The sequence below is a fragment of the Saccoglossus kowalevskii genome, chromosome 7 (assembly GCF_978046115.1).
Source record: "Saccoglossus kowalevskii chromosome 7, keSacKowa6.1, whole genome shotgun sequence".
Lineage (NCBI taxonomy): Eukaryota > Metazoa > Hemichordata > Enteropneusta > Harrimaniidae > Saccoglossus > Saccoglossus kowalevskii.
Window position 1 is genome coordinate 25,030,961 of NC_140647.1, and position 25,548 is coordinate 25,056,508.

The window sequence follows — 25,548 nt, forward strand, 5'->3', positions numbered from 1 at the left end:
TTAATTTATTTTTTGATGCATTTAAACAATAATTATGAAAATTAGCATCTTCTTATCATTTTACTGTTATTTGGCAGACATGGTATTTTTATATAAAGTGAGACACCAATATCAGCGAAGAGCAGATGATGAGCTGGCATTGGAAGTTGGTGACATTGTGAAGGTTCAAGGGCTTCCATGGAAGTTTAGGGGGATGCCAGAGAATCCAAGAGGATGGTTAACTGGGGTTAACCAAACTTCTAAAGAAGAGGGTTCATTCCCTAGTAATTTTGTGGACTTTATGGGCCAAAATACTTCCCCTAGGCCCCCAACACCCCCCTTACCAGTGAAGGAAGGACAGAAACGTAAGTACAAAGTATAAGTGCAGGCATGTCATAATTTTCTTTTGCTTCAAATTAGTTACCGCATCAATTGTGTTTTAGTCCAGGAATTGGCTGTGTGGTCAGTTCTGTAAATTGTCAATTGCAACCTGAAGTGCTGCACCTAAATTTTAGAATTTCTTTTTGTAAAATAATTTTGCAGCAATTAACATATCAAGCAAAAACAGGGATGGCAATTTGTACCCCTCGCTATGTCTGTATACATGTCCTACTGATCACATTCTATATATATATGAAATACGAAAGAATTGACACTCAACCCTGGTTGGTCATGGTAGTTGATTGTCATTGTTGTTAGAATTGACAATAAACAGTACAACACTTTCGACTAAACTAATTGCACACAATCTGCCATTATGTGACATCTGACAATTAACATTATGTGAGTTGTCTGTGATCATAATTCATTTTAGCTTATCTTGTGTATCCTTATTTTTAAACATTAGTTACCTTTGATGCATTCAGGAATATTGCCAAACAGAATAGAGCAAAATCAATAGCAAAACACAAGAAAAAAAAAAGTAGTTCAAAGGTTGCGGTAAGTATTTTCCAACATTTAAGACAGTATTTGCTCTACTAACAATGACGACACCTAACTGTCAAATAGTATGGGACAAATGCTAGATCTGATTGGGAGTTGGTACCAATCTGTGCATAATTAATTAGCTTAATTTGCATATTAATTAAAAAATTTCTGTGTTTTTGATATCTCAAGAACCAATTGTCTGGAGTAAAGATGATTTCAGCTTTGACTTGCGTATGGCCAATCAACCAGGGTAATGATGTACAGCACTCTTGAAAAAGACTGTGTCTGTAGGATTTGGGCACTATATAAAATGAGCAATTAGAATTATGTGTGGTTAAATTTACTGAAAATGGTACTTTGACAGGAGAAAAAGTGTTGCTAAACATAATAATAATTTATGCTAATTACATCCAGTCCAATGTGTGTGTATTTTGGATGTGTTGAAATTGCGGGTGCGTTTCGACTGCATTTAGGTCTTGATGGTGCTATAACCATCGTTTTTGTTTTGAAAGACAATGACAAATTCATCTGCAATTTTTTGTATTAACTTAACCAATTAACAATTGCATTGTGAAACTGCACTGACAACCAGCGTTTATGCGTGAGTTTATGCCTCACATTGAACTTTTCTGTCATTGTGACACTGTAATTGTTAAAACTATTATGTCCTTTAAAAGTAGCTTTTTATTTATGTACATTGCTATTATGGGGCAGGCTAATTACTTATTTTATTCAATTTAGATACATATCTTTCTCATATTTTAGATTCAATCAAATTTCTTCACCCTGAATAGTGATAATATATTAATGCCTTCCAGGCAGAACCACACTGGATTTAAGTTGACTGTCGAAGTCAAAGCAACAGGTTTGTATTGCTTAAAACGTTGAATGTTCAACTTTGTCTTGATTTGACCCTTTGAAGTTCGATGTTAACAGCTTACCATATTACTATTGCAAATAATTTGTCTATTTTAGCTAATTTGGCTAATGTTTTATGCAATACCTGATTATTTTCAAGAAATAATCATGAACCTGTACCATGAACTACAGTTGCGTTCATGTAACTCTGAACATATTTATTGATGACATATCATTTTTTAAGATTTTAACCTTTGTTTTCAAAACATGGGAACCCTTTCTAAGTTTGTTAGTTCCTGTTATGATGAATCAGCCATCTGTCCATCCTCTAGGTGGACAAATGCACACACAGATAGACATATGTGTGTTTATATGTCCTGACCTGTATCTCTGAAATCTCTGGACCGATTCTTCTTAAATTTTACACATATCTAATATTTGGGACTTATGTACATGCAATGATTTCATGAGTAGATCAAAGATGGTTAACTGGGGTCATTATCAGTGTAAAAATGCCCTCAATTTAGTCATTTTGACATGTCTGGAATAAGATCTTGAATAAATGTTCTCTGACCTCTTCAAACTTTGTGGAGGGATTAACCAGAATTGAAAGTTTGATCTGATCTGATCGGTTTATGCACATCATCTTTAATTACAAATCTTACCCAAGATGGTCGACTAACAGCCATTTTGATTTTGACAAACGTATATATATCTTGGACATGCCTGCAGCAATCCACTTCTATACATGTGCATATATATTAATACTGTATTGTATTAGCTAACTATATGGTACTAAGGATTGTTAAGTTGTTTGATTTTAATGTATGTTTACTTTTAGCTACTGCTGAAGAACTTAAAAAAACTATTCTGGATAAACATTTGACAAACAACAACTTGTTAGACAAAGATGCAGAATGCCTACTACTGTTCAGGGACAACACACCTGTGGAATTCATACCTGGCACAACTGAACCTTTTCGACTTGATTTGTATAGTGAAAGTTTACATGCATCATTTAGCCGCCTATATTTTTATTTGTGTTACATTGATGACTATCAAGGTGTGTATTCTTCTGTGAGGTTGATTAGTCCCCGTTCGGACGGAGTCCGAAAACGGGGACTTATGTTTTGCCCTGTGTGCGTCCGTGCGTCCGTGCGTCCGTGATCACCTGTATCTCGAACATGCATGGACCGATTATGTTCAAACTTCACTCATACATCACACATTATATGGGACATATCCACATGCATTTTTTTCATGATCCGATTAACGATAGCCGAATAGCGGCCATTTTAAGGCCGAAAATGCATCAAAATGGCACATTTTCACCATTCCGGACCCGGATCTCAGTTATGCATGGACGGATTTCGTTCAAATTTGGTACATACATTAAACATAATAGGACCTTGATGCACGTCATTTTTTTTTTCGGATCAAGTTCGAAATGGTCGACTGGCGGCCATTTTGTTTTAAAGAATTCAGTTCTGGATCCGTATCAGAGACATGTCTGGATTGATCAAGTTCAAACTTCACACACACAAGGTACATCATGTCACAAATATGTATGTGCATTTGTTTCATGATCCCATTAACGATAGCCAAATGGCGGCCGCTTTAAGGCCGAAAATGCATTGAAATCGCACATTTTCACCATTCCGGACCCAGATCTCAGTTATGCATGGACGGATTTCATTCAAATTTGGTACATACATTAAACATAATAGGACCTTGATGCACGTCATTTTTTTTTTCAGATCAAGTTCGAAATGGCCGACTGGCGGCCATTTTGTTTTAAAGAATTCAGTTCTGGATCCGTATCCGAGACATGTCTGGATTGATCAAGTTCAAACTTCACACACACAAGGTACATCATGTCACAAATATGTATGTGCATTTGTTTCATGATCCCATTAACGATAGCCAAATGGCGGCCGCTTTAAGGCCGAAAATGCATTGAAATCGCACATTTTCACCATTCCGGACCCAGATCTCAGTTATGCATGGACGGATTTCATTCAAATTTGGTACATACATTAAACATAATAGGACCTTGATGCACGTCATTTTTTTTTTCAGATCAAGTTCGAAATGGCCGACTGGCGGCCATTTTGTTTTAAAGAATTCAGTTCTGGATTCGTATCCGAGACATGTCTGGATTGATCAAGTTCAAACTTCACACACACAAGGTACATCATGTCACAAATGTGTATGTGCATTTGTTTCATGATCCCATTAACGATAGCCAAATGGCGGCCGCTTTAAGGCCGAAAATGCATTGAAATCGCACATTTTCACCATTCCGAACCCGGATCTCAGTTATGCATGGACGGATTTTGTTCAAATTCGGTACTTACATTAAACATAATAGGACCTTGATGCACGTCATTTTTTTTTCCCGGATCAAGTTCGAAATGGCCGACTGGCGGCCATTTTCTTAAAGAATTCAGTTCTGGATCCGTATCCAAGACATGTCTGGATTGATCAAGTTCAAACTTCACACACACATGGTGCATCATGTCACAAATAGATATGTGCATTTGTTTCATGATCCGCTTAGCAATAGCTGAATGATGGCCATTTTAAGGCCGAAAATGCATTAAAATCACGTATTTTCACAATTCCAGAACCGGATCTCAGTCATGCATGCATGGATTTTGTTCAGATTTAGTACAATGTGTTGTACATATGCAGGTGCATTTCGGTCATGATCTGCTTTGAATGTATATGTCACTCAAATATGAACGGAACGGGGACGTGTCATTGACAATGACTTGTTACTTGTGTATTCTACTTATATTTAGACCAATAATTTGTACAAATTGTTGTTCCATTGCATTGGTAGTGGGGATGACAAACTACATGTGTAACTAATAATATATTATTTAAACAAAAAAGAATGACCTGGACGCCCATAATAATTGATTCTTTCAGAAAATTTCCTCTTTTTGATCATTTGGCTTGACCGTAATGAAGTGGAGGGCAAAGTTATAGTTGTGGCAAAATGTCCATCGTAGTTGTTGTACATAGATAACCTGTATAGTTTTTTGAGTTGATCTGGCTAAAATCTTTATTAGTCCCCGTTCGGACGCAGTCCGAAAACGGGGACTTATGTTTTGCCCTGTGTGCGTCCGTCCGTGCGTCCGTGCGTCCGTGATCACCTGTATCTCGAACATGCATGGACCGATTAAGTTCAAACTTCACTCATACATCACACATTATATGGGACATATGCACATGCATTTTTTTCATGATCCGATTAACGATAGCCGAATAGCGGCCATTTTAATGCCGAAAATGCATCAAAATCGCACATTTTCACCATTCCGGACCCGGATCTCAGTTATGCATGGACGGATTTTGTTCAAATTTGGTACATACATTAAACATAATAGGACCTTGATGCACGTCATTTTTTTTTTTTGGATCGGGTTCGAAATGGCCGACTGGCGGCCATTTTGTTTTAAAGAATTCAGTTCTGGATCCGTATCTGAGACATGCTTGGATTGATCGAGTTCAAACTTCACACACACAAGGTACATCATGTCACAAATATGTATGTGCATTTGTTTCATGATCTGCTTAACAATAGCGGAATGATGGCCATTTTAAGGCCGAAAATGCATCAAAATCACGTATTTTCACAATTCCAGAACCGGATCTCAGTCATGCATGGATGGATTTTGTTCAGATTTAGCACAATGTATTGTACATATGCAGGTGCATTTCGGTCATGATCTGCTTTGAATGTATATGTCACTCAAATATGAACGGAACGGGGACGTGTCATTGACAATGACTTGTTTTTCCTGATTTTGTCATTTTATTTTTTTTAAGGTAGAGATGCAGTTTACCTGACAGGTATTTTAATTAGTTAATTACGAAACCAAGATGACCTCCCTTGTCCACAAAACTATATATTTTCGGAAAGCTTATTGTATGAATTTTAAAATTTTTTTAGTATTTTTTTGTTATGGACACTGTAGTTTGAAATATGCACAAAAATGTGCTTTTTTGGTCAAAAGTGATTTAAAAAAAAATAGCTTCTAAACAATACTTCTGTTTCCTGTCAAAATTGGTTTACGGGTACATCTGTTTACTATGAAGAAAGCGCCGTCTTGAAAACTGTCTACCAGTTGTCAATTTTGCAGGGCAGCAGCTCAAATTTCACTACTTCAAGTTTATGCATAAATTAACAACCAGGCTAGTTGTCTGTACGATTGTTGTAACACTGTTCAACCAAAAACAATGCCCTGACGGCGTTTTGAAGATAAACACATTGTCAATCATTTGTGAAAATGTCAAAACAAAAGGTCAAAGCGTCTAGGAGCTATTTTTTTTTAAAGTTCTGGGATGTGCACTAAAAAGAAGCTGAGATAATTGCTAATTTGCATAACAATTCACTCAGTAAGAAGTTTGCTAATGCTCATAATTAAAATGGCTGTAACAATTCCAAATTTAAATGTATTATCATTTTGTAAAAAGTTAAATATAGTGCATAATATGGAGATCCCGTCATTTCTTTTTTTCACCTTGTTTCTTTTTTTATTATTTATGTACAGCCTTGCTAAATCTTGCTAAGCATTCAAAAGAAAGAATGTCTGCACCTGTTATCTATATTTTAAAATCGTAAATAATAAAAATAACAAAATAATAAAATAATAAAAAGCAAAAAAAAAATATTTCACTCCCAAGTGCCCACGAACCTGCATCTCTACCTTAAGTGACTATGCATTCTCAATATAGTCTAATACTAACACTTTCATGGCAATTGGTTTCAATTACTACAATGGACGTCACAGCCCCCCCCCCCCCCCATATAATTTCCCACCAAAATGTATGCCATACTGAACGATTGTTTTATTCCGTTCCAAAAAAATATCTTCTTCATAATTTCCACCTATATATACCAGGTACCTTTTTTATTATTTACAAATTTTATAAACTTGTCTATAATACATATTCCCAAGGAATCGAATGGTCATAATTTCCAAATATCCCAATGGCATGGTTTCAGTAGTACCACTATGTTCTTTATTTCAGCGTCTCGGTCATTGGTGGAAAGTACACCTAAAGCATCAAAGAAAAAGGTGAATACATATATATGTTTGATTTACAAATATTTCTAGGTTATTTGCTGCAAATGAGAAAATACAGCGTTATATCACGAGTTTTGATGTACGATATTCTCATGAGTCGCCTCATAGTTGACAACAACAGATATTTTAACAATATTAGTGATATAACATGGTATTTTCAAGCTCGCCACGAATAACCTCTTTATCATGCATGCTACGACCAATAAACATGTTAAATGCTCAAAATCGAATGATTACGAACATATTACAGCGCAACAGACTGTAAGGTTTTTGAACTCTGGCGCAGTAACTTACAGAACGCCATAAATGGGTTTTGTTTAATGAGTAAACACACTTCTTTGTGCTATTGATTTCAATATTTATGCAGAAGTTGGGGCCATTTTTGGTGATCATATCACTATATAAAAGACAGTTTCATATTAAATATATGTTTTAATAAATACTGGGAAAATGTATCACCATGTATGGGATTATTTACTGGGAAGTGGATGTAGATTGAACAGAAGTGCGATAAGACGGCAGGTCGCGCACTGTGGCCGCGCAATGTCGGGTATGGATGGCAAATTTGACCCTTTCGTGTCTTTGTTATCGGTTTTGTAGTGGTATGTATATTTTCTAACAAGTTAACAGAATCTATCGTTCTTTGGTTTAAATCGATGTCTTATTTATTTAAAAACTGTATGTCCGAATTTTCAATGCCTTTGTGGAGAATGCGATGTGCCGTTCACGGTGTCGTCTTGATTTTCTACTGAAAGAAGGACTTTTTCAAACAAATTATCTCTGATAAAGTCACGATGAAGGTAATGATTCTGGCCCTTGGATTTTCATCTTGTTCTCAGTGTTCGAAGGATGGGTTCTTTGAATTAATTTCTATGTCAACGGATGGTCAGAATCAGGGTCGACTCAATCGCCACAAAAATACAAATGTAGTCCCAGCCACAGAGTGAAAAAATAAAAACACCAATCACATGACTGATGTTTTCATTTGGAACACCACAGTAACGCGTGATATTTTCACTCACTGAACAATAGAAAGCAGCGCATAAATAACACTCTTGCATTTATGATAAATTAATTTATCGTTCCAGAAGACCATCAATATAATAATCGCACAGTTCCAAGATAGCAGAAACCCAACTCCCCCCACCCAATGGTCGCCCTCCCTCACCAGTTTTTGTGGTAACTTTTCAACAGGAACGTTTTCCATAATCTCTAGTTATTAGATTGGGATTATCTCATGAGCAACTTAACAAATTTACAGCAAATTTGATAAGCATATACATAGATGTAATCTGCATGATATATTACTATTGGGCATAATTATATACATTTGTATTATTCAGTCAAAACAGAAATGTAAAAGAAGACGTCTCGACAAAAGTGATGAAGAAATTACTTTTAGTACAAATTCAGATGACCTAGACGATACTTTGCCATATAGGTATGTGTGATTGGGAGATCAAACCTTAGTCAATACTATCCCCCATTGTTGTCTGTTCTTGTGTAGGCATTTCTGAGTTGAGATTTTAGCCAAATTCACATGAATCATTTCATCTGTGAGTTATAACAGTCCTTGATGTATATGTTGTGTGATTCATAATCACTCAAATTATGTGTATTTTGATTTTCTACATACATACTGTATTATGGGTGGTTTTTGCCCATGATTTGTAAAATTAGCAAAATAGATGGTCGATTGATGGACATTTTATTCCCATACAAATATCTCATACATGCCTGGAACAGTAAACATTGAACATTATAAATACATATATCATATTTGTCCAATACATTGTCCATCCAAAACAATGCCCATGAGTACATTTTCTTTAAACGTTAAGAAAAGTGGCCTGTGTGAATACAGTGCAATTTAGCCAATTGTAAAGATGAAATCAATGAGGTATGCGACATTATATATTCTGATTTAATATAAATACACTCATTAGAGTCTCATTAGAAAGATAGATTTTGTTTAAGTCATTACACCTCTCTTGGCTGTGGAGACATTAAAGTGTCTTTTTTTTATTTTACATTATCCTATGGGATGTTTATGTTGGCCACAAATAACCTGTAAATGTGAATATAAATTAGCATAATTGGTTGACCAAAGTAATAATTTGTAATGGAGAGTGCAGCTCTGCAGACCATCTGCCATAACATAATATCTGTACAGTTGACACGTCTTTGAGAGTACAATGTATGTACTTGGGCATGTACTTGGAAATGGGTGGGAAGTGTGGATGAATACCCTTGGCTATAGCAAAAGTGAATACACTTTGTAATAGCACTTGAAATAATGCAGACCCAGATGTGGTGACATACATGTGTATGGACTTTGGTAGGCCATGTTCTCAAGTGGCTGCAATGTATTTCTTTTGATCTGCTCAAGCTGGACTTTGTGTTTTGTGTAGTTATTTTGTTGTTACAGGTATTTTGACTGGGTACTGTGTAACAAGAAGTTGATTCGTTACTCATTTAATTTGTTACTACAGTAAGTCTGTTACTCAAGATAATAAATCAATTTGTTACTCAATACAAAGTCGATACGTAGTAAATGTAACCATGTAGTTTCAGCAGCTGAGAAAGAACAAAAGTATGTTGGAATACCCTACATTTAAACAGATCTACCCCTTACAATCCCAACTACCCCTACTTCCCATTGACCCATCCACCTCCCAAACCAGGCCAGAATCTCATAAGGGCAAATTCAACAGTATAAGCCATCAACATTACAACCCCGTCTCCATAAATGATACACCCCATTTTGGTTATTATGAATGTTTGCTTCAAACAACTGCATGTTGATTAGCAACATGAGTTATCTTGCATGTCATGCACCCAACATGCTCAACTCTTCAAAGTTTAAATATTACAAAATATAACGTATAGTGATTACATTTGTTCCTAAAGGGCAAGGTGGTTATAGTTCCGCTATGTTTTTCATTGATATCAATCTACCGGTAATACTAATAGCACTAATTAAGTAAATAGTCAATAAGTGGCAGTCCATTCAACAATTTGTGTATAATAATTAGGTTATTTACTGATACTATTGTTTTTATAGGTCTTCGACTGAGCCCACACCTGGCACGTCCAGTGAAATGCAACCTGTTTTTATACCTATAACCAATCAAAGTGAGTATAACATTTATGCTCTTTAGTGCTCTGTTCTCTGTGTCTGGAATCGTATCTTGGACATGAATTGACTGTTTATGTTGGTAAAGAGTCATTTCATAGCAGTGGGCAGAAACATCTCAAGTTATTTTTTGATTTGATCATTTTAGGTCATTTGGTGGCCATTTTAGTTCTGACAAATGGCCCAAAATCTCATTTTGGACATCTCATTAACCTGTTTTTCAGACATGTCTGGGCCGATGTTTCTGAGACAATCCCACATGTGTTATAGTTCATAGGATGTTTTCTTGGCATGCATGTGATATAAATGCATAATTTTGATGTTTCAACAAGAAAATGGTATGGTTTTCAGGGTTCATAAAACTATTTGGCACTTATTTGGACATTGGCCTCAAACATACATCACCAAACATGGAGGTGTCCCGGACTGACCATGGCTGTGTCTTCTCATTCTCATTCCAGTGGCAAAATATACGTTTGCACTACAATTTCAGTATTTGTTTTTTTTCTTACACAGTGGGGCTATTTCAAATGACAGACTGTGTCTATTATTTTTCACGATAGTTCACAAGCAGGAAGTAGTGAATGAAGTTTTGTCTTTGTGAGCGAATTTGCTTGACACTCATACATGAAACATTATAATCTTGGTAGTATCCGGGTTATATATACCAGAATCATTAGTTGATTGAGATATGATTGCATTTAAAGTTCAGTTTGTCATTTATAGTAATTCACTTTTTAATAGGTTTTTGTGGTTATGTTCATTACAGGACATACGAAGACTACTGCCCTCATTCTTGGCTCAGATTCAGATTTAGAAGTGGAAGTATTTCCCTCATACCTACTATGTGGAAAGTACTGGGACGAAGGTTGTTGGAAAAAATGACAGGTATTACAATTGTTAGGGAACACACCCTTACAATAGTATCATAGTCATCATATAGGACATAATTCCATAGGATCCTATTGCACAAATCCTATAGTATTTTGACAGAAAATCCTATTGGACTGTCAATAGGATCCTATAGACATAGTCATATAAGATATTCATAATATCCAATAGGACAGAGTCCAATAGGTTCCTATAGGGTCATTTTTGGTGAATGGAAGTAACATCTATTTGGACATTTGATATACTTTTGCCATTGCACCAAAACATTTTAAAAATTTCTAATTTTTGTCTATTTTATTTATGGATCTATTTTAGTAACAATACTTTCAATTTGAAATAGTAAACATGCTTGATGTCTGATAATTATTTACAGAACATCAGATCATGAGAGTAATGACACGAATACAAACAAGATTGATGTACCTAATGTACTGCAAGCTACAAGCAACCAGTCCAGTGGTTCATGCATCGTTGGCAGCAGCATCCCTGCCTGTGAATCTCATTTCTCATTAAATGCTCATACAAATACTCAACCACTGATATGTAGTGCCCTTACTCAACCGGTGATTGAAGCAACAAGTACCGAAGGTTCACAAACTGGAGATAGCTGTCTATATAGGTACTATTTATTTATTCTGCAGAACTTCATTGGAGACTATTGGTGTCACGTAATTATACTGAGTATAGCCTTGGTTCAATAATACTTATTTACCAAATTCAGTATATATTTTTGACTCGCGTGTGTGAAGCACAATGGGAGTCTTTATGTATGTGTGTGTATGTGTGTCCGTCTGTTCCACTGATATCTCAAGAACCATACCTCGTTTTTTGATGAAACTTGGTGCAGAGATGCTCTGGGTCAATGCACAGATCTGATTAATTTTAAGTCAAAATCTGTACATATTAATTACCTAATTTGCATAATTAACAAATTTTAAGCTTTCACATCTGAAGTACACAGATGGTCTGTTACATTGTTCAGACCTTATTAGTTTTACACTCAAATCTCTTCATATTAATTTCCTGATTTACATAACTAGTTTCTAGCTTTCCCATCAATATCTCAAGTACAAGTAATTTTGAATTAATTTTGTATGTGTTCCCAATACTCTCAGTACACGGGAGTTCTTTCTAAGCTTTCTTTCATTATTTAATTAGGTTTGGTGCTTATTCCCTACACAATAAAAAGTGTTAATGACCCCAACATAAGAGCTACTGCCAGCCATGTTGTCAATAATTAAGTACATGTACAAGTAAAATCGTATGGAGGATGAAAAATGACAAAATGACTCTTATTTGAGTGTTTGACTTGTTTTCTCAATTCTAACTTGCTTGCTACATCTGAAAACATAAATTTTATCAGATTTAGTTAGTGTTTATTTTTCCTTAATTATGCTAGTGTATGTTACTGTTACAGTTCCTATGTAAACTTGTTACATGCAGAAGAAGAAATCTGTGATTCAGACTCTGACAACCCAGATCTACAAGAAGCATTACATAGAAGTATAGAGGAACAAAGACACTTGTATGTATATATGTGATATATATCGATATACTGATTTACATGCATTTATAACCTGGGATTCAGTGTAAATTTATGGTGGGAACTGTTTTATAAATTCAAGGAATAATGTCTAATACAATGAGGCAATGAGTGTGGGACATAAGCTGAGTAGCAAAGTGCCACCTCCCATGTGCTGCCATAAATAAATGAATTGAGGGTCAAAACAACTCCTGAATGATTATCTCATGGTACAGAACATTATCATTTCAACTACAGGATTGCATGTTCATACACATGTCCACTGATTGGTTGACATACATACATATCTATTTGTTTCCAGAAATTCAGAAGAAATTGATACAAATGTGTCTGCATTGCTACATAAATTGGAAGAGAAAATCAACTTTGATGCTGACATCTGCTGCAGATTCAATATTAATAGGATGAAAGTCTGGGAGGGGGCCTTACGAGGTTTTAAACGCAAGACCTATAGTCCTTTCAAAGTGATGAATGTTCGCTTCACAGATGACTATGGGAGAGACGAGGGGGCTGTGGATGTTGGTGGTCCGAAAAGGGAGTTTTTCAGGCTGTTAATGCATCATTTGAAAGATTCTGTCTTATTTGATGGTCCTGCATACTCAAAAGTGCTTTCGATGAATACTTCTGGTAAGTTCTTTTTTTTCATGGTTATTTGCATTATTGGAGTATTTAATGCAGTAAGAAATCCACTCATCAAGTAACAATAAGCATTGGTTATTAGCTGCTCATTATATACAAAATGATCAGCTTAATTGACAGTATAAACTGAATCTACTAAAATAAAGATGGAGGGGCTATTTTTTGTTTGTTCTTAACATGCTCATAGAAGTATTGACTATCATATTTTCTTATTACAGCAATGGAAAATGATTTATACCACATTGCAGGAAGGATGTTGGCTGTTTCTCTTGTTCATGGTGGGGCAGCGCCTAATTTTTTTTCTGGCACTCTGTTTAACAGCCTTGTTTATGGTTTAAACAATACTGAACCTAACCTGGAAGATGTGAGCGATGAAAAGATAAAAAGTCAGATGAAGGATGTAAGTTGAGTTACCACATATACCATATATATACTAGTACACTATGTACATGTAATTACAATATAATCCATATGCTGATTCAGGCTGATTATAAATTTTTTAGTTCAAACACAGTCCAGAAAATGAGACTAATAAATTTACCTCTGTGCAAATACAAATGTGTGCATTATTATTTTTTTGTAAACTATGGTATGTATTATTTTTTTCAGATAATGTTGTCCACCAACAAAAATGAATTTGATGCTGCAATTGAAAGAGCTAGTGTCCTAATAACTCTCACAGGAGCTAATCATGTACTATGGGATTTGACTACTAAAGATAAACTGTTGGCCGATTGTTTAAAGTTTTACGTGATTTACCGAACCCAGTCTGCATACGAGAGGTATGTTCTTTTATCATATCATCACATTTGACCTACTCGCCCCTGATGGTATACTATAGAACTATAGAATAGTGCTTTATTGACACCGTAAAGAAAATATTACATTTTCTTTTTGGTTATGTACATCAATGAAGTTGAAAAATTGAAATGAAAAATTGAAAACATAGTAATGTATTAAGTAAAAAATATATAATAAAAATAGCAACAGTAGACTATACTATTAGTATTTTGATTGTGAAACTAGTCCTTTCACATATACTTTGATAATAAGTTTTGACATTGTTAGTCAGTGTTTGTTTTTTTACATTGAAACAAATATTTAGTTGGAGCATATATAACTGTCTTATCTCTTGATTGCATTATATAGTCAAATTTTTCTCTGAAGTCTTGGTTGATTAATCCTATAGCATTGTATAAAGTGTTATAGGCTGGTATACTGGTATGCTTTATATATTTTGTTGATAATTGCCAATCAGTGGTCCCCCTTTGGTCATATGCAGATTAGCCACCCGTTCTTGATAGTTTTTTCACCCAAGTCTCGTAACCATATGCTCAGTGTTAGCTAGATGCCTGTGGTTGGTAAATAATCAAATTAAAATGAATCAAACATAACATTTTGTTAGTCTGTGTTTGGACTGGGACTTTGGTGCGTCTTGCCATGTGTGCGTCTGTCCGTCACCCCATGTATCGCAGACATGTTGGACAATTACACACATAATTATGTATTTCTTTATTTTTAACTTAACTAAATATATTTTTTGTGTGTGTATCACTATTCACAACATCGTACATTTTAACAGTTAAGTATGGTTTTGGGGCCAGGGACTAGATTAGTTCTGCTAGAATTACCTCTCTGGTTCCCACCAGAAAAAATATATTTATTTATAATATTTCTTCATATAAAGTTCCTGTACAATTTTCTGGTGAAATAAATCTATTCTATTCTATTCTATTCTATTCTATTCTATTCTATTCTATTCTACTATTCTATTCTATTCTATTCTATTCTATTCTATTCTATTCTATTCTATTCTATTCTATTCTATTCTATTCTATTCTATTCTATTCTATTCTATTCTATTCTATTCTATTCTATTCTATTCCATTCCATTCCATTCCATTCCATTCCATTCCATTCCATTCTATTCTCCATATGCACATGCATTTATTTATTTCAATTCAAGATGATAATCTGACTTTGTCTTTCATTGTTTATAACTGACAAAAATCACACCTCAAAGTGCATTAGTGTTAAGCTAGCCGACACTAATACTACCCAACAGGAATTAATAATCACCGAACACAAATTTCTAGATATGAATGCCATATATTAATAGGGTGCGTAATCCCCTCTGGTCAATTTTGGTCAATTTTGATTGTTTATTTGAGCAAGTGTAACTGTTTGTCAACCATATTCATGAAAAACACTTAAAATTCACAAAATTGCAACATTTCTCTGGTGTGCCTGGTCCAGTTTCATTCATGTACTCATGGAGGTTACTGGTGTATAACTTCTGTCACAACTACGGTCTCGCCCCGCTACCAGTCACACACCGCTCTGCCATCCTCTTCGTCACACACCTAGCATCGCTCTCATTGACGTATAAAACAATCAAAGTATACTTCGCTGTCATCCTACGACAGCACACAGAGATGGGCTACCCAGAGTTTCCAGAGGATCATCTACTGCTTCGCACACTCCAAGGCATCAAGAAACAAATTGGTGACCCTACGGCTACACGATTACCGATAACCATTCAATTAATGAGAACACTAAAAAATCAGTTGCGCTGCTGCATCAATATGGATGTAACAGACATACTGATGTTATGGGCCGCATTCACCATGGCCTTCTTCGGGTTCTTACGAGTAAGCGAATTTGCCTCTCCGACAAAAACAACATTTGACCGTGAACGAACACTTCTTCGATCTGATGTTAATCTTGGTAGTGCAATCACCATCTACATCAAGGCAGCCAAAAATGATCCATTTCGGCGTGGCCATACACTGACTAAGTCTCATCTGACTCCTCGGTCTGCGCAGTGCAAGCTTACCACAAATACATTGAGGCAAGTACACGTACCACTTTCTCCCAGCTTGCACCAGCATTCCAGTTTACCAACGGCTCATATCTTACACGTCAAACCATCACCGACTCAATCAGAACCCTCCTCATGCAAGAAGGGATCCCAAGTGCGGAGAAATACTCAACACAGCTTTCGTGCTGGAGCCGCCACAACAGCCGCCGAGGCCAACCTTCCCGACTGGCTCATCAAGACCCTTGGACGATGGCACAGTGACTCATACCAGCTCTACATTAAGACTCCAGCCACAATCATTCATGCAGTGCCAAGGATCCTCGCCAACCACACCGAACCTCAGAACTAAGCCAATCAACTCACAATGTTTTCCGAACAATGCTATTAAGACATTCTATTCTTTTGCTGGCTCTGCTTGTATTTTACTTTCAATCCACACTAGTCATTTTTACATTTACCAATCGTCTCCAATCGACATTATAGATCTTTTGTTTTAATTGTTATTCACTCGCAATTTTTTTTTCGTAATTTTGTAATTTTACTACATTGTAATTCCTGCTCTGTAACCATGTACTCTTATCCCATGCAGACTCTCCATATTCTTGAACAAGCGATGCTTGCCTCACCACATCATGCGAATTGTTCAATTCCACCACCTCCTCTCTAATTTGGGGGAAATGCTGCACATAGCATGCTGGCTCTGGTCAGGTACGACATTGCCCTTACCATGACATGAGTCAAATATATCTAGGTCTCCTGTCATGGGGTCAGCCGCTACGACGCCTGATGCAGAGCCACTGTGTCGGCAGGTGTCACTCGGGTAGCATGCGTCGCCAGCTCATAATGACATTCAGTGGTTTTGAGGATCACTATGAGGTGACACGTGACGACGCCTAGTGTGACATTCACTTCCCCCACTTCAAACGGCAATCCTGTCTCATGTGTTGTTTCTTAGCATTAAGACATGGAATGTGGCATTTATGTCTTGATTCTAAAATTTGTTTTTCACATAACATTGTGTATTGACAGGTTTAAGGATGGTTTCAACACCCTTGGTGTTCTAGATTGTGTTCGTAAAAACCCTAATTCATTTAAAGAAGTGTTGATGTACCACAATATCAAACACACTGCTGAAAGCATAGAAATTTTGTTCTCAGTGAAAGTGAGTGAAGAAGGAACCAACAAACGAAATCAAGAAAATGAAGTCTTAAGCTATTGGAGAGATTATTTGGTTGACGCAGAAGGTAAACAGAATTATCATATAATAAAAGTATCATTTAGTTTATCATATATTCTCTATAAAAGCAGTTAAAAAAAACTTGTTCAATATTCACTGTTAACAATGTTAAATTTCACTTCAAATGTTCATTATTTGAAAACAAATAAAAAAAAATTATTTAAAAGCAAATCATGTTGCTTTCCCATTACAATCCAAGCCATAAGATCGTAGAACAACATCGGCAAATCTCTTCCGTGCTGGGTTCAATAACATTAACATATTTAAATGAGCTATGGTAATTTGAACACGTTGGCATTATCCAATGTTTTGATTGGTTAATTAGTGATTTGACCTGTCAGGTCAAAGAACACCGTCCCAGGTCAAAACATGGCGGATATTAATTTCTACAGCATCAAACGTTTAAATTTCGACCGTAATCTTTTGCTTAGGCCAGACTTTTATTATCCCTTGTTTCGCGAACCCACCGAATGAACAGGAGCCTAAAATGAAATAAAAATTAAATTTTATTTCTGCGTAATTTCTCGCGCTCGCCGACATGTGAGTGCAAAAAATTGCTAAAAAAAATTATTTTTATCTTAATTTTTTAGGCCCGCCGCCTAACAAATCCAAGTTGCATTTTCATGGGAGTATCATGATCAAAGTACCGAAGTCTCGCGCAGATCTATACTTTATGCGCGTTGGTTGACAGTGACCTCTCTGCGTACTGCCTGCTTGAGACTACTAGGTGAACATGGCATGGCGTGGCGTGGTGACACGCCTTGAAACTCTGTCGCCAAAAAACCAAGAAATCTCTCATTAATGCTGAAAATTGTGCCACCATTGGCGACATTGCCAACCACGTTATACATGGAATAAAATTTTATTTCATTTCTTCTCTCCGATCAATGATCTCACTTACAATTCTTTGAGAATCACACAAATCTAATGAAAAAAAAGAGTTAATTTTATTTTTTTTCCGCCCTCCTCAAAAAAATTGACTTATAAAAACTCGAGAAACAAGGAATAAAAAAAAGTCTGGCCTTACGATGAAATAAGTTGAAATTTATTTGCATTTCATAACAATTCAACGAATTTTTTGCACGTTATTATAATCATTACTAGGTAATAATCAACAATTGTGAAACGCAGCATAACCGGATTGCACTACCGCGATCATTTGCTACTAAGGAATGCAGATGTGTTCGTTTTTATTTGAAACTCCTTTTAAAATATACTTTCATTACTAATAAATAATCGTATTTGGCGCACAAAGTTTGTTAATTTGATTTTTTTGAGAAAAATGTTCTGATTGACATTGTAATGAAATTTTAGGCGGTCTATTTTTTAATCCAGCAAGAAAAAAATGTATACAATTTTAAATTAGCTTCTGCAATAGTTTTTTTTTTGTTTTGGGTGGTCCACTTTCATGACAGCAGACAATTGCAGTAGTATATTCTGAATTGGCATAATTGAACGCACTACACGCACTGACTCCACTGGCAAATTTTGAGCATTCGTTTGCACTCTAGCCACATGCAGTTGTACTGTAACAAAATCTTCAGAAAATAGTACTGCTTGTAGTGGCCATCCACTTTGGAGAGATGCGATCAACTTTGAAAATCAAAGGTTGGGATGCTGCAAAGGGTCTGTATTGCTACTCTTACGGGCTAATTGTTCACCACTGTCCAAATATATACAACAGTGAGGTGTTTGCAAAGTTCTAATATCAGTACAGTAACGTTCTTAGTGTCAGTAATCCTGACCATTACGCCCTGCCACCATGTCTCATTTCATCGAAACAGCTGACTGTGGCGGGCAGTGCTAAAGCAGCGTTTGATATTCAAATGAGCAAACGCAACTTAAGATCTCTCTGTTGTGTTTTATTTTTGTTTTGGCCACATGAAAGGTATATGATAATAAGGTTATTCACAAAATACCATATTTTACATTTTGTATGCTATGGTATTGTCCTTGGTGCTTCACGTCTTGAACAATACAGTCATGAATATTGTTTGGCTCAATTTCAATGGAATCAATTTGTTGCTTCATTTCTGTACAGCATGTTCAATTTAAATTAGTTTATGTGCTTGTATGCTACTTATTTTTCCTTCAACTATGTTTAAGATTCTTCTTTCTTTTTTTCAGAATCATCTGAAGAAACATCATCAGAAGCATCACTTACAGATATATTAATATTTGCAACTGGAGCTGATAAAGTTCCTCCTTTGGGATTCTTCCCCAAACCTAGTGTAGATTTCATTCATGATGGGGATATAGGGAAGCAAAAGTTGCCATTGGGAAACACGTGTGCAAATCTCCTTTATATTCCAGTTGTTAATAGTTATGAACTATTTAAATCATCCATGGACTTTGGAATCCTTAACAGTCCTGGTTTTGGACAGGTCTAGGTGTTCGGCGGTACATCAGGTTACATCATCAATTTATACCCCAACTTTAATACTCAACAAACTAAATTAATTTTGCTCTTGTGCTCTTAAATGACCTACAATATTAACACAGTGTATCTCAGTTCATCAACTTACTGGCGTATTGTTTAACTCACTCACATTTTTAATTAATTTTAAACATTTCTATTTTTTTCATTTGATATTTATATCCAATTTTGATATGTAGTTTATTCTCTTTTATTTTTATGAGCAAGTACTAGGCTACAATTTAAATTTGTACGCATCATGGTGTGCGTTATTTAGGTAGTTCACAGGAAATAAAACTGTGAATTGCAGCTAGTTTCCTTATTAAGATAAGAATGGTTGATAAGATAGGAATGCATAAGAAATAGTTTTACATACACCCAAATAGTTTCTTACAACGGTTCTAGGAACTATTCTGACAGTTAGCAAGGTTGCTTAAAACTTTGCAAAACACCGTTTTTTCGTTGAGTTTAGATTGTTCCATACCCTCGTTCAGATGAAGGTAATATGATACACGTTCGAGTACATGAATAGCAGTCTAGAAAAATATTGTGCAACAATGACATCTATCTTGCTACCCGACAGTCTGAATAATTCTTAGAACTGCTGTATAAGTACAGAATAAAACTTGATTTCTAAGATGCATTATTCTCTTGACAGTAATTAACATTATAGTCAGCGTTACCACACCGTACATTATGTTGAATCAACCTTCTATGCTCGGCACTGTAACTACCATATGATAGTAAATACATATGAACAGCATACTGTATAACACAGTGATAGCTATATTTGTAGGTTCTCTCTATAATTTTTTTCCATTTTGTGACATTCTAAATTCTTTAATTTTGATGAATATTTTGGTACTTTTTAGTAAAAACATACTTTTAACAATTTCTCAAAAACTGTTTTGCTGATTGTGTTAATGTGTGTATGTACATTCATTGGGATGACCATTATTAGATTTGTTCATTTTGTAACATCTTCAGTCTGCTTCCAAATATGGATCAGATTATTTTTATAATATGCAGTACATACAGCAAAGCTATGGCAGCTGACAGGCGGCTAGTCTTATATGTACACGTATTACTAACATATACATCTCAGCTAAGATCTATGTATGTAGAGTGTCATTTTTTTTAACCAGTACAGAAAGATTGTCTGCAGTAATTGTAGTAATAGTACAGATAGTTTAAAGTTACATTGTTGGCAAAATTAAACTCGCTATGTCATATTATCACAATTTGTGACTTCTTTATCAGCATTTTAGGGTGGCCATGCCCATTCCAAGCTAATCTATATTGCAGTAGGGACATTAATTGCTTTTGTGTAGCATATCCACTGTCTGTGATACCACGTTACAGGACAGTCAAGCTACACAATGTATGTCCCTATCGCAACATAGATTCATCCAAAGTAGGCATGGCCACAAGTCGACACAAGCAATATTAGAAATAAGTTATGTTTGTCAAATCCAAAGTAGTAAGCCAATTCACAATCAAGTTTGCAAATTGGCTGCCCAATACTGCCAGACTATTTATATTGTGTTAATTGCACAGTGACCCGAGCAAACTTTCATTAATACATATTTCCTAGGTTAGTTATGTCAAGTAAGCACAGAATTTGAAAGCAATGCATGATGTGGTTTATTGTAGTCAATGAAAGGTGCATTGTACCAGGTTCTGATCAGTATAATTTGAGAATGATGTAACTTTAGAGTTACTCATTGAAAGGGCTTTCATCAATGAAGTATATTACCTATTTTTCTAACCAGTCTTATGTTTAAATTTGTCTGTGGTGGTAAATAGGTGTCTGTGACATCAAATCAACGCTAATATTATTTTGATCTGTGCAAATAGTGAATTGCTATAAAATACTGTAGTGTTTTCTTTTTTTAACATGGGCAAGACTCATGAAAACAGCTTGCATATTGTTAAACTGAATCCATAGTGAATGTATCACACTATTGCAACATACAGAAATGTAGTTGATTTTTCAGAATAATTAAAAAAATAATGTGTTCAATACAGAACTTGGGTGTTATATGGTATCATAGAATTTGTACCCACAAGTAAATAGTGCAGTTTGAATCACTGAAATATACCATATTTGTCCTATTGGTTGCACAAGTGAATGAAATGACAACTGATCATGACTATTAAATGTGGCATGCATTTTTCATACTACCGGTAATATAAGCAACAGCAATGTAGTAGTCCCCCATCAATATACACTGTATCAAACCAATTTAATGCATTTTTCAGAAAATTCTCGGCCAATAACATCTACAACTGTAATCTTTCAAATAGAGCAGTTCAACACACATAATGAAATTTGTAATATTTGAATATTTATTGTACATTTTCCATAATTACCACTAAACAATATATAATATGAGATATCTACGCTGTTAGCAATGCACATTTCAAGAATTGAAGATATCATTAGAAAATGAACAATGTGTATAGTATCAAAGCAATCGGGCTTGCTGTTTTCAACAATAATTCAAAAATGTCACTTTTTACCAAAAATGACAAAAATATTCATTAAAATTAGAGAATTAAGATATCACGAAATAAACAAATCTGAAAAAGGTCTACCTGAGATACATATATGTATAGTATCAAAGCAATCAGACTTGCGGTTTTTAACAAGAAGTTGAAAATATTACTTTTTACCAAAAATGACAACAGCGCCACCACCGCCACGGCATACAATTGTAGGCCCCCTAAGTTTGTTACGGTTTATGAATCAAAATAGAAAATTGTCGAACGAAAAAAAACCAACAGAATTCTGCATGTAAAATATATTTCACGAGTGAAATAATTTTGATTCAGAACTGAAACATAAATTTACCCTAAACACATCAGAAGTAAAATGAATGACACAAAATAACCTTTATTTAAACATAAATTTGTGTACTGAATGGAATATAAATTGTACACAACAAAATGGCGTCTGAATAATTAAATAGGAATTCTTTGAACAAAAATACGTTTGATGCAATCAAATACGAATTTTAGAAAACGAAATAATATTTTATGAAATGTAAAATAGAATTTACAAACATAAATTGCGTTTTGTGGAATAAAATATGGATTTAAAAAAAAAAAAATTGTTTTTAATAATATTGCAACACTTGACTTGCCATAGCAATGGATTCTAGTATTTTGGATTTATTCATATAACGAATACTTACACAACCTGTAGTTCGTGGACGAACGAAGTTAACTCCATGGCGGACGCCATTGAAGTGTGCAAAGCATTGTGGGTCCATCCTTTAAACTAAATCGCTGAAGTTGGTCATTGGTCGTCGCAATGCGTTATTGGTCGTCGCAATGCGTTATTGATCGTCGCAATGCGTTATTGATCGCTGGAATTGGTTATTGATCGTCGCAATGCGTTACTGATCGTCGCAATACTTTATTGATCGTCGCAAAGCGTTATTGATCGTCGCAATGCGTTATTGATCGTCGCAATGCGTCATTGATCGCCGCAATTTGGTTATTGTTCGCCGCAATGCGTCATTGATCGTCGTAATTGGTTATTGATCGTCGTAATGCATCATTGATCGCCGAAATTTGGTCATTCTTCGCCGATTGTATATATGGGCCACCGTAGTCTTGGGTCAGCCTTGCGATAGTCTTGGGGATTTTTCCCCAGGGCGCTGTGTCTTATAGAGTGCTCGATTGACCGACTAAGACGAGAGCTGAAACGTATTTCGTTGTGTGTGTCTTATTTGACTGTAAAGCTTAAGTGACTTTCCCGATCCCGTACCTCAAGGGGACGAGATATAGGGACGAGACGAGATTCCCCCCTGACACGTGTGGAGAACCCCCAGAGAGATTTTACCCTTGATAGTTATTTAAAATAAATATGTCAAATATTTTACATTCAGTGCTGAAATCTTTTCAAAATGTTAAAATAATGAAAAAGTAGATCGTGCGGTAGGAGACGTAGATGTGAATCGTCAGTTCAAATCGTCTGTGCGTATGCGTCGTTGCCTCGGGGTGACGCGGGCGCCTCGCGCCTGCCCAATTTTCGTTCGCCTGCCATGTGACGTCACAACTGGGCGATGTTAGGAAAAAGATAGCGAACTAGGAAATCGATAAGTACAAACGTGTTTAGGTAATTTTCTCAAACATAAAATGCCAGTGGGCGTGATTTCAAAATAAATTTTAATCCGAACCAGACACTAGTAGCGTAAACTTATTGCAAATTTGCGCAATTTGGGCCCAGTTTGTTCTTACAAGTGTTTTAAGTTTCATTTTATCATTATTTGGTAAACAGACCCATGACACGATTTAATATTTCTGTAAAATACGTGCCAACCGACAAACAAACTCCCGGCACACCTTGCGCGATATGCGTCAGATCGGTGTAGAAGACGCCGACCTGCAGCGTCAATGCTGGAGTGCAGTACATTTTCCGTTCACTGCGAGATCCCGCGTTATTCGTGAAATTGAACGTAAAAACAGGACAAACAAAGGTCAGAGCGTCGTAGTAGCGACAAACATCGCATGGAATTCGACAAACGCAAAGTATTTGGGGGATATTTCCACGCTTCATAATGTGCTGTACCCAGTTGACAATGCTCAATTTTGATGAAGTAAGGGTATTAAAACGCAATATTACCCTGCCAAAGATCGGCCTTTCTATGTGATATACGAAATAAAGAAATTCGAGTTGTAAATCAAATCGTTCGATTTTTGCTGCACACGTTCGGCCGGCTTCTTTCACACAACTCGCGAGATCTCGCAGTTGAACGAAAAATCACCTATTATGATTATAGAATACATTCCGATCTGAGAAACTTTTTTTTTTCAAATTTAATGACATTGTTCATTATTTTTTCCATTAAATATTTAAATTTACAGTTGTTTTTTTATAAAAAAAATTCTCATTTCTCTGTGTTTCCTTTCCTCGACGCAAGAGTCACCGTCTTCACGTAACAGTCATCATCATAGGTCTTGGCCGTTGAGTCAAGTGATATCTGTATGTTTCCATCACCCAAATTGTCCAGTGCTAGAGAAAAATAATAAAACAGGTAAATCCGTGTTTCAATCAATAGTTGGACTAGCCTAGTCGTGGTAATTTTATTTTTTTATATGCTAAATCATTCAGAACGAGTTTGTAGAATCTTTTGCATTGATGCGAAATTACCACGACTGGTCTATTCCGCCCTCTATAGTTGTCACCACGCTTTTGTGGTGATAAATATCCTAATGAGCAGCGTGATTTGTAAACTGCCAACCCATAAGAAAGGTAGCTTTCTGTTCCATGCAACTATTCTCGGGCGGACATCCGGGTATTTTCACCGCATGGCAACTAGAAATACGTTGTACAGTGTAGACTGGCAAAGTCGGGAATTATTCTTTGTTTTACAAAAAAAATATAATTAATTGTCAATTTAGCCTTTTTAACGTGTCAGGTTAGTTTTTGCGATCACGCAATTAATTATTTCTTTTTGTAAAGTCCCGACTTTGCTAGTCTAGGTACAGTGGTGAGCGTCTTAGCAATGTGGGACGTCTTGTGCACCCCAGTCTCGCTACTTCCGGAAAAGTAGTCTATGCAGTCGGCATATTCACGGTAATACTGTTGTGTTATCGTTGTAAACCATCGGTGGTGGCGCTTTACAACGTCGACCGTAACACAGATAACAAATAACCCAGTTAAACAACCCCACCAATTCATTTATACATTCCCAGTCATCCAAAAATCTATAAAATAAATACCTTTTTGAAGACTGTCAGTAATAGTGCATTTCAAATCAGCGGACTGGTTAGGAGTAGCGGTCTTCGCAGCCGGTGCTATTTTGGTTGTTGATGCCGATTCGGCGACTGGTTGGACTTTACTGGACACAGTAGCCTCAGGGTTATCGTCACTTTGTAAAACCGGTTCTGGTGCAGCAGCAGTTGCCGATTGTTGATCAACTTCAGGAACAGTGGCAGCCTTTTCTGTAGGTGCAGTGACTGGAGTATGTGGAGTGGCATCGGCGACTCCA

The 25,548-nt window shown here is 35.9% G+C and overlaps 2 protein-coding genes and 1 long non-coding RNA gene across 3 annotated transcripts; all 3 read left to right on the forward strand.

Moving 5' to 3' along the window:
• Positions 1–8,245: 8,245 nt before the first annotated feature.
• On the forward strand, positions 8,246–10,789 carry LOC146740880 (uncharacterized). The gene is made up of 3 exons (XR_014930001.1): positions 8,246–8,304; positions 9,928–9,998; positions 10,769–10,789. It is a non-coding gene; the product is annotated as an uncharacterized LOC146740880 (long non-coding RNA).
• A 55-nt stretch (positions 10,790–10,844) lies between these two features.
• Positions 10,845–13,134, forward strand: LOC146740881 (uncharacterized). Its single transcript, XM_085501875.1, has 4 exons — positions 10,845–10,867; positions 11,264–11,509; positions 12,308–12,415; positions 12,735–13,134. The coding sequence occupies exons 1-4, from the start codon at positions 10,845–10,847 to the stop codon at positions 13,132–13,134; spliced, it is 777 nt and encodes a 258-aa protein (XP_085358001.1).
• Positions 13,135–13,298: 164 nt separating this feature from the next.
• LOC146740882 (G2/M phase-specific E3 ubiquitin-protein ligase-like) lies at positions 13,299–21,576 on the forward strand. Its single transcript, XM_085501711.1, has 4 exons — positions 13,299–13,472; positions 13,682–13,854; positions 16,923–17,137; positions 19,258–21,576. The coding sequence occupies exons 1-4, from the start codon at positions 13,326–13,328 to the stop codon at positions 19,518–19,520; spliced, it is 798 nt and encodes a 265-aa protein (XP_085357837.1). The 5' UTR covers positions 13,299–13,325; the 3' UTR covers positions 19,521–21,576.
• Positions 21,577–25,548: the final 3,972 nt, after the last annotated feature.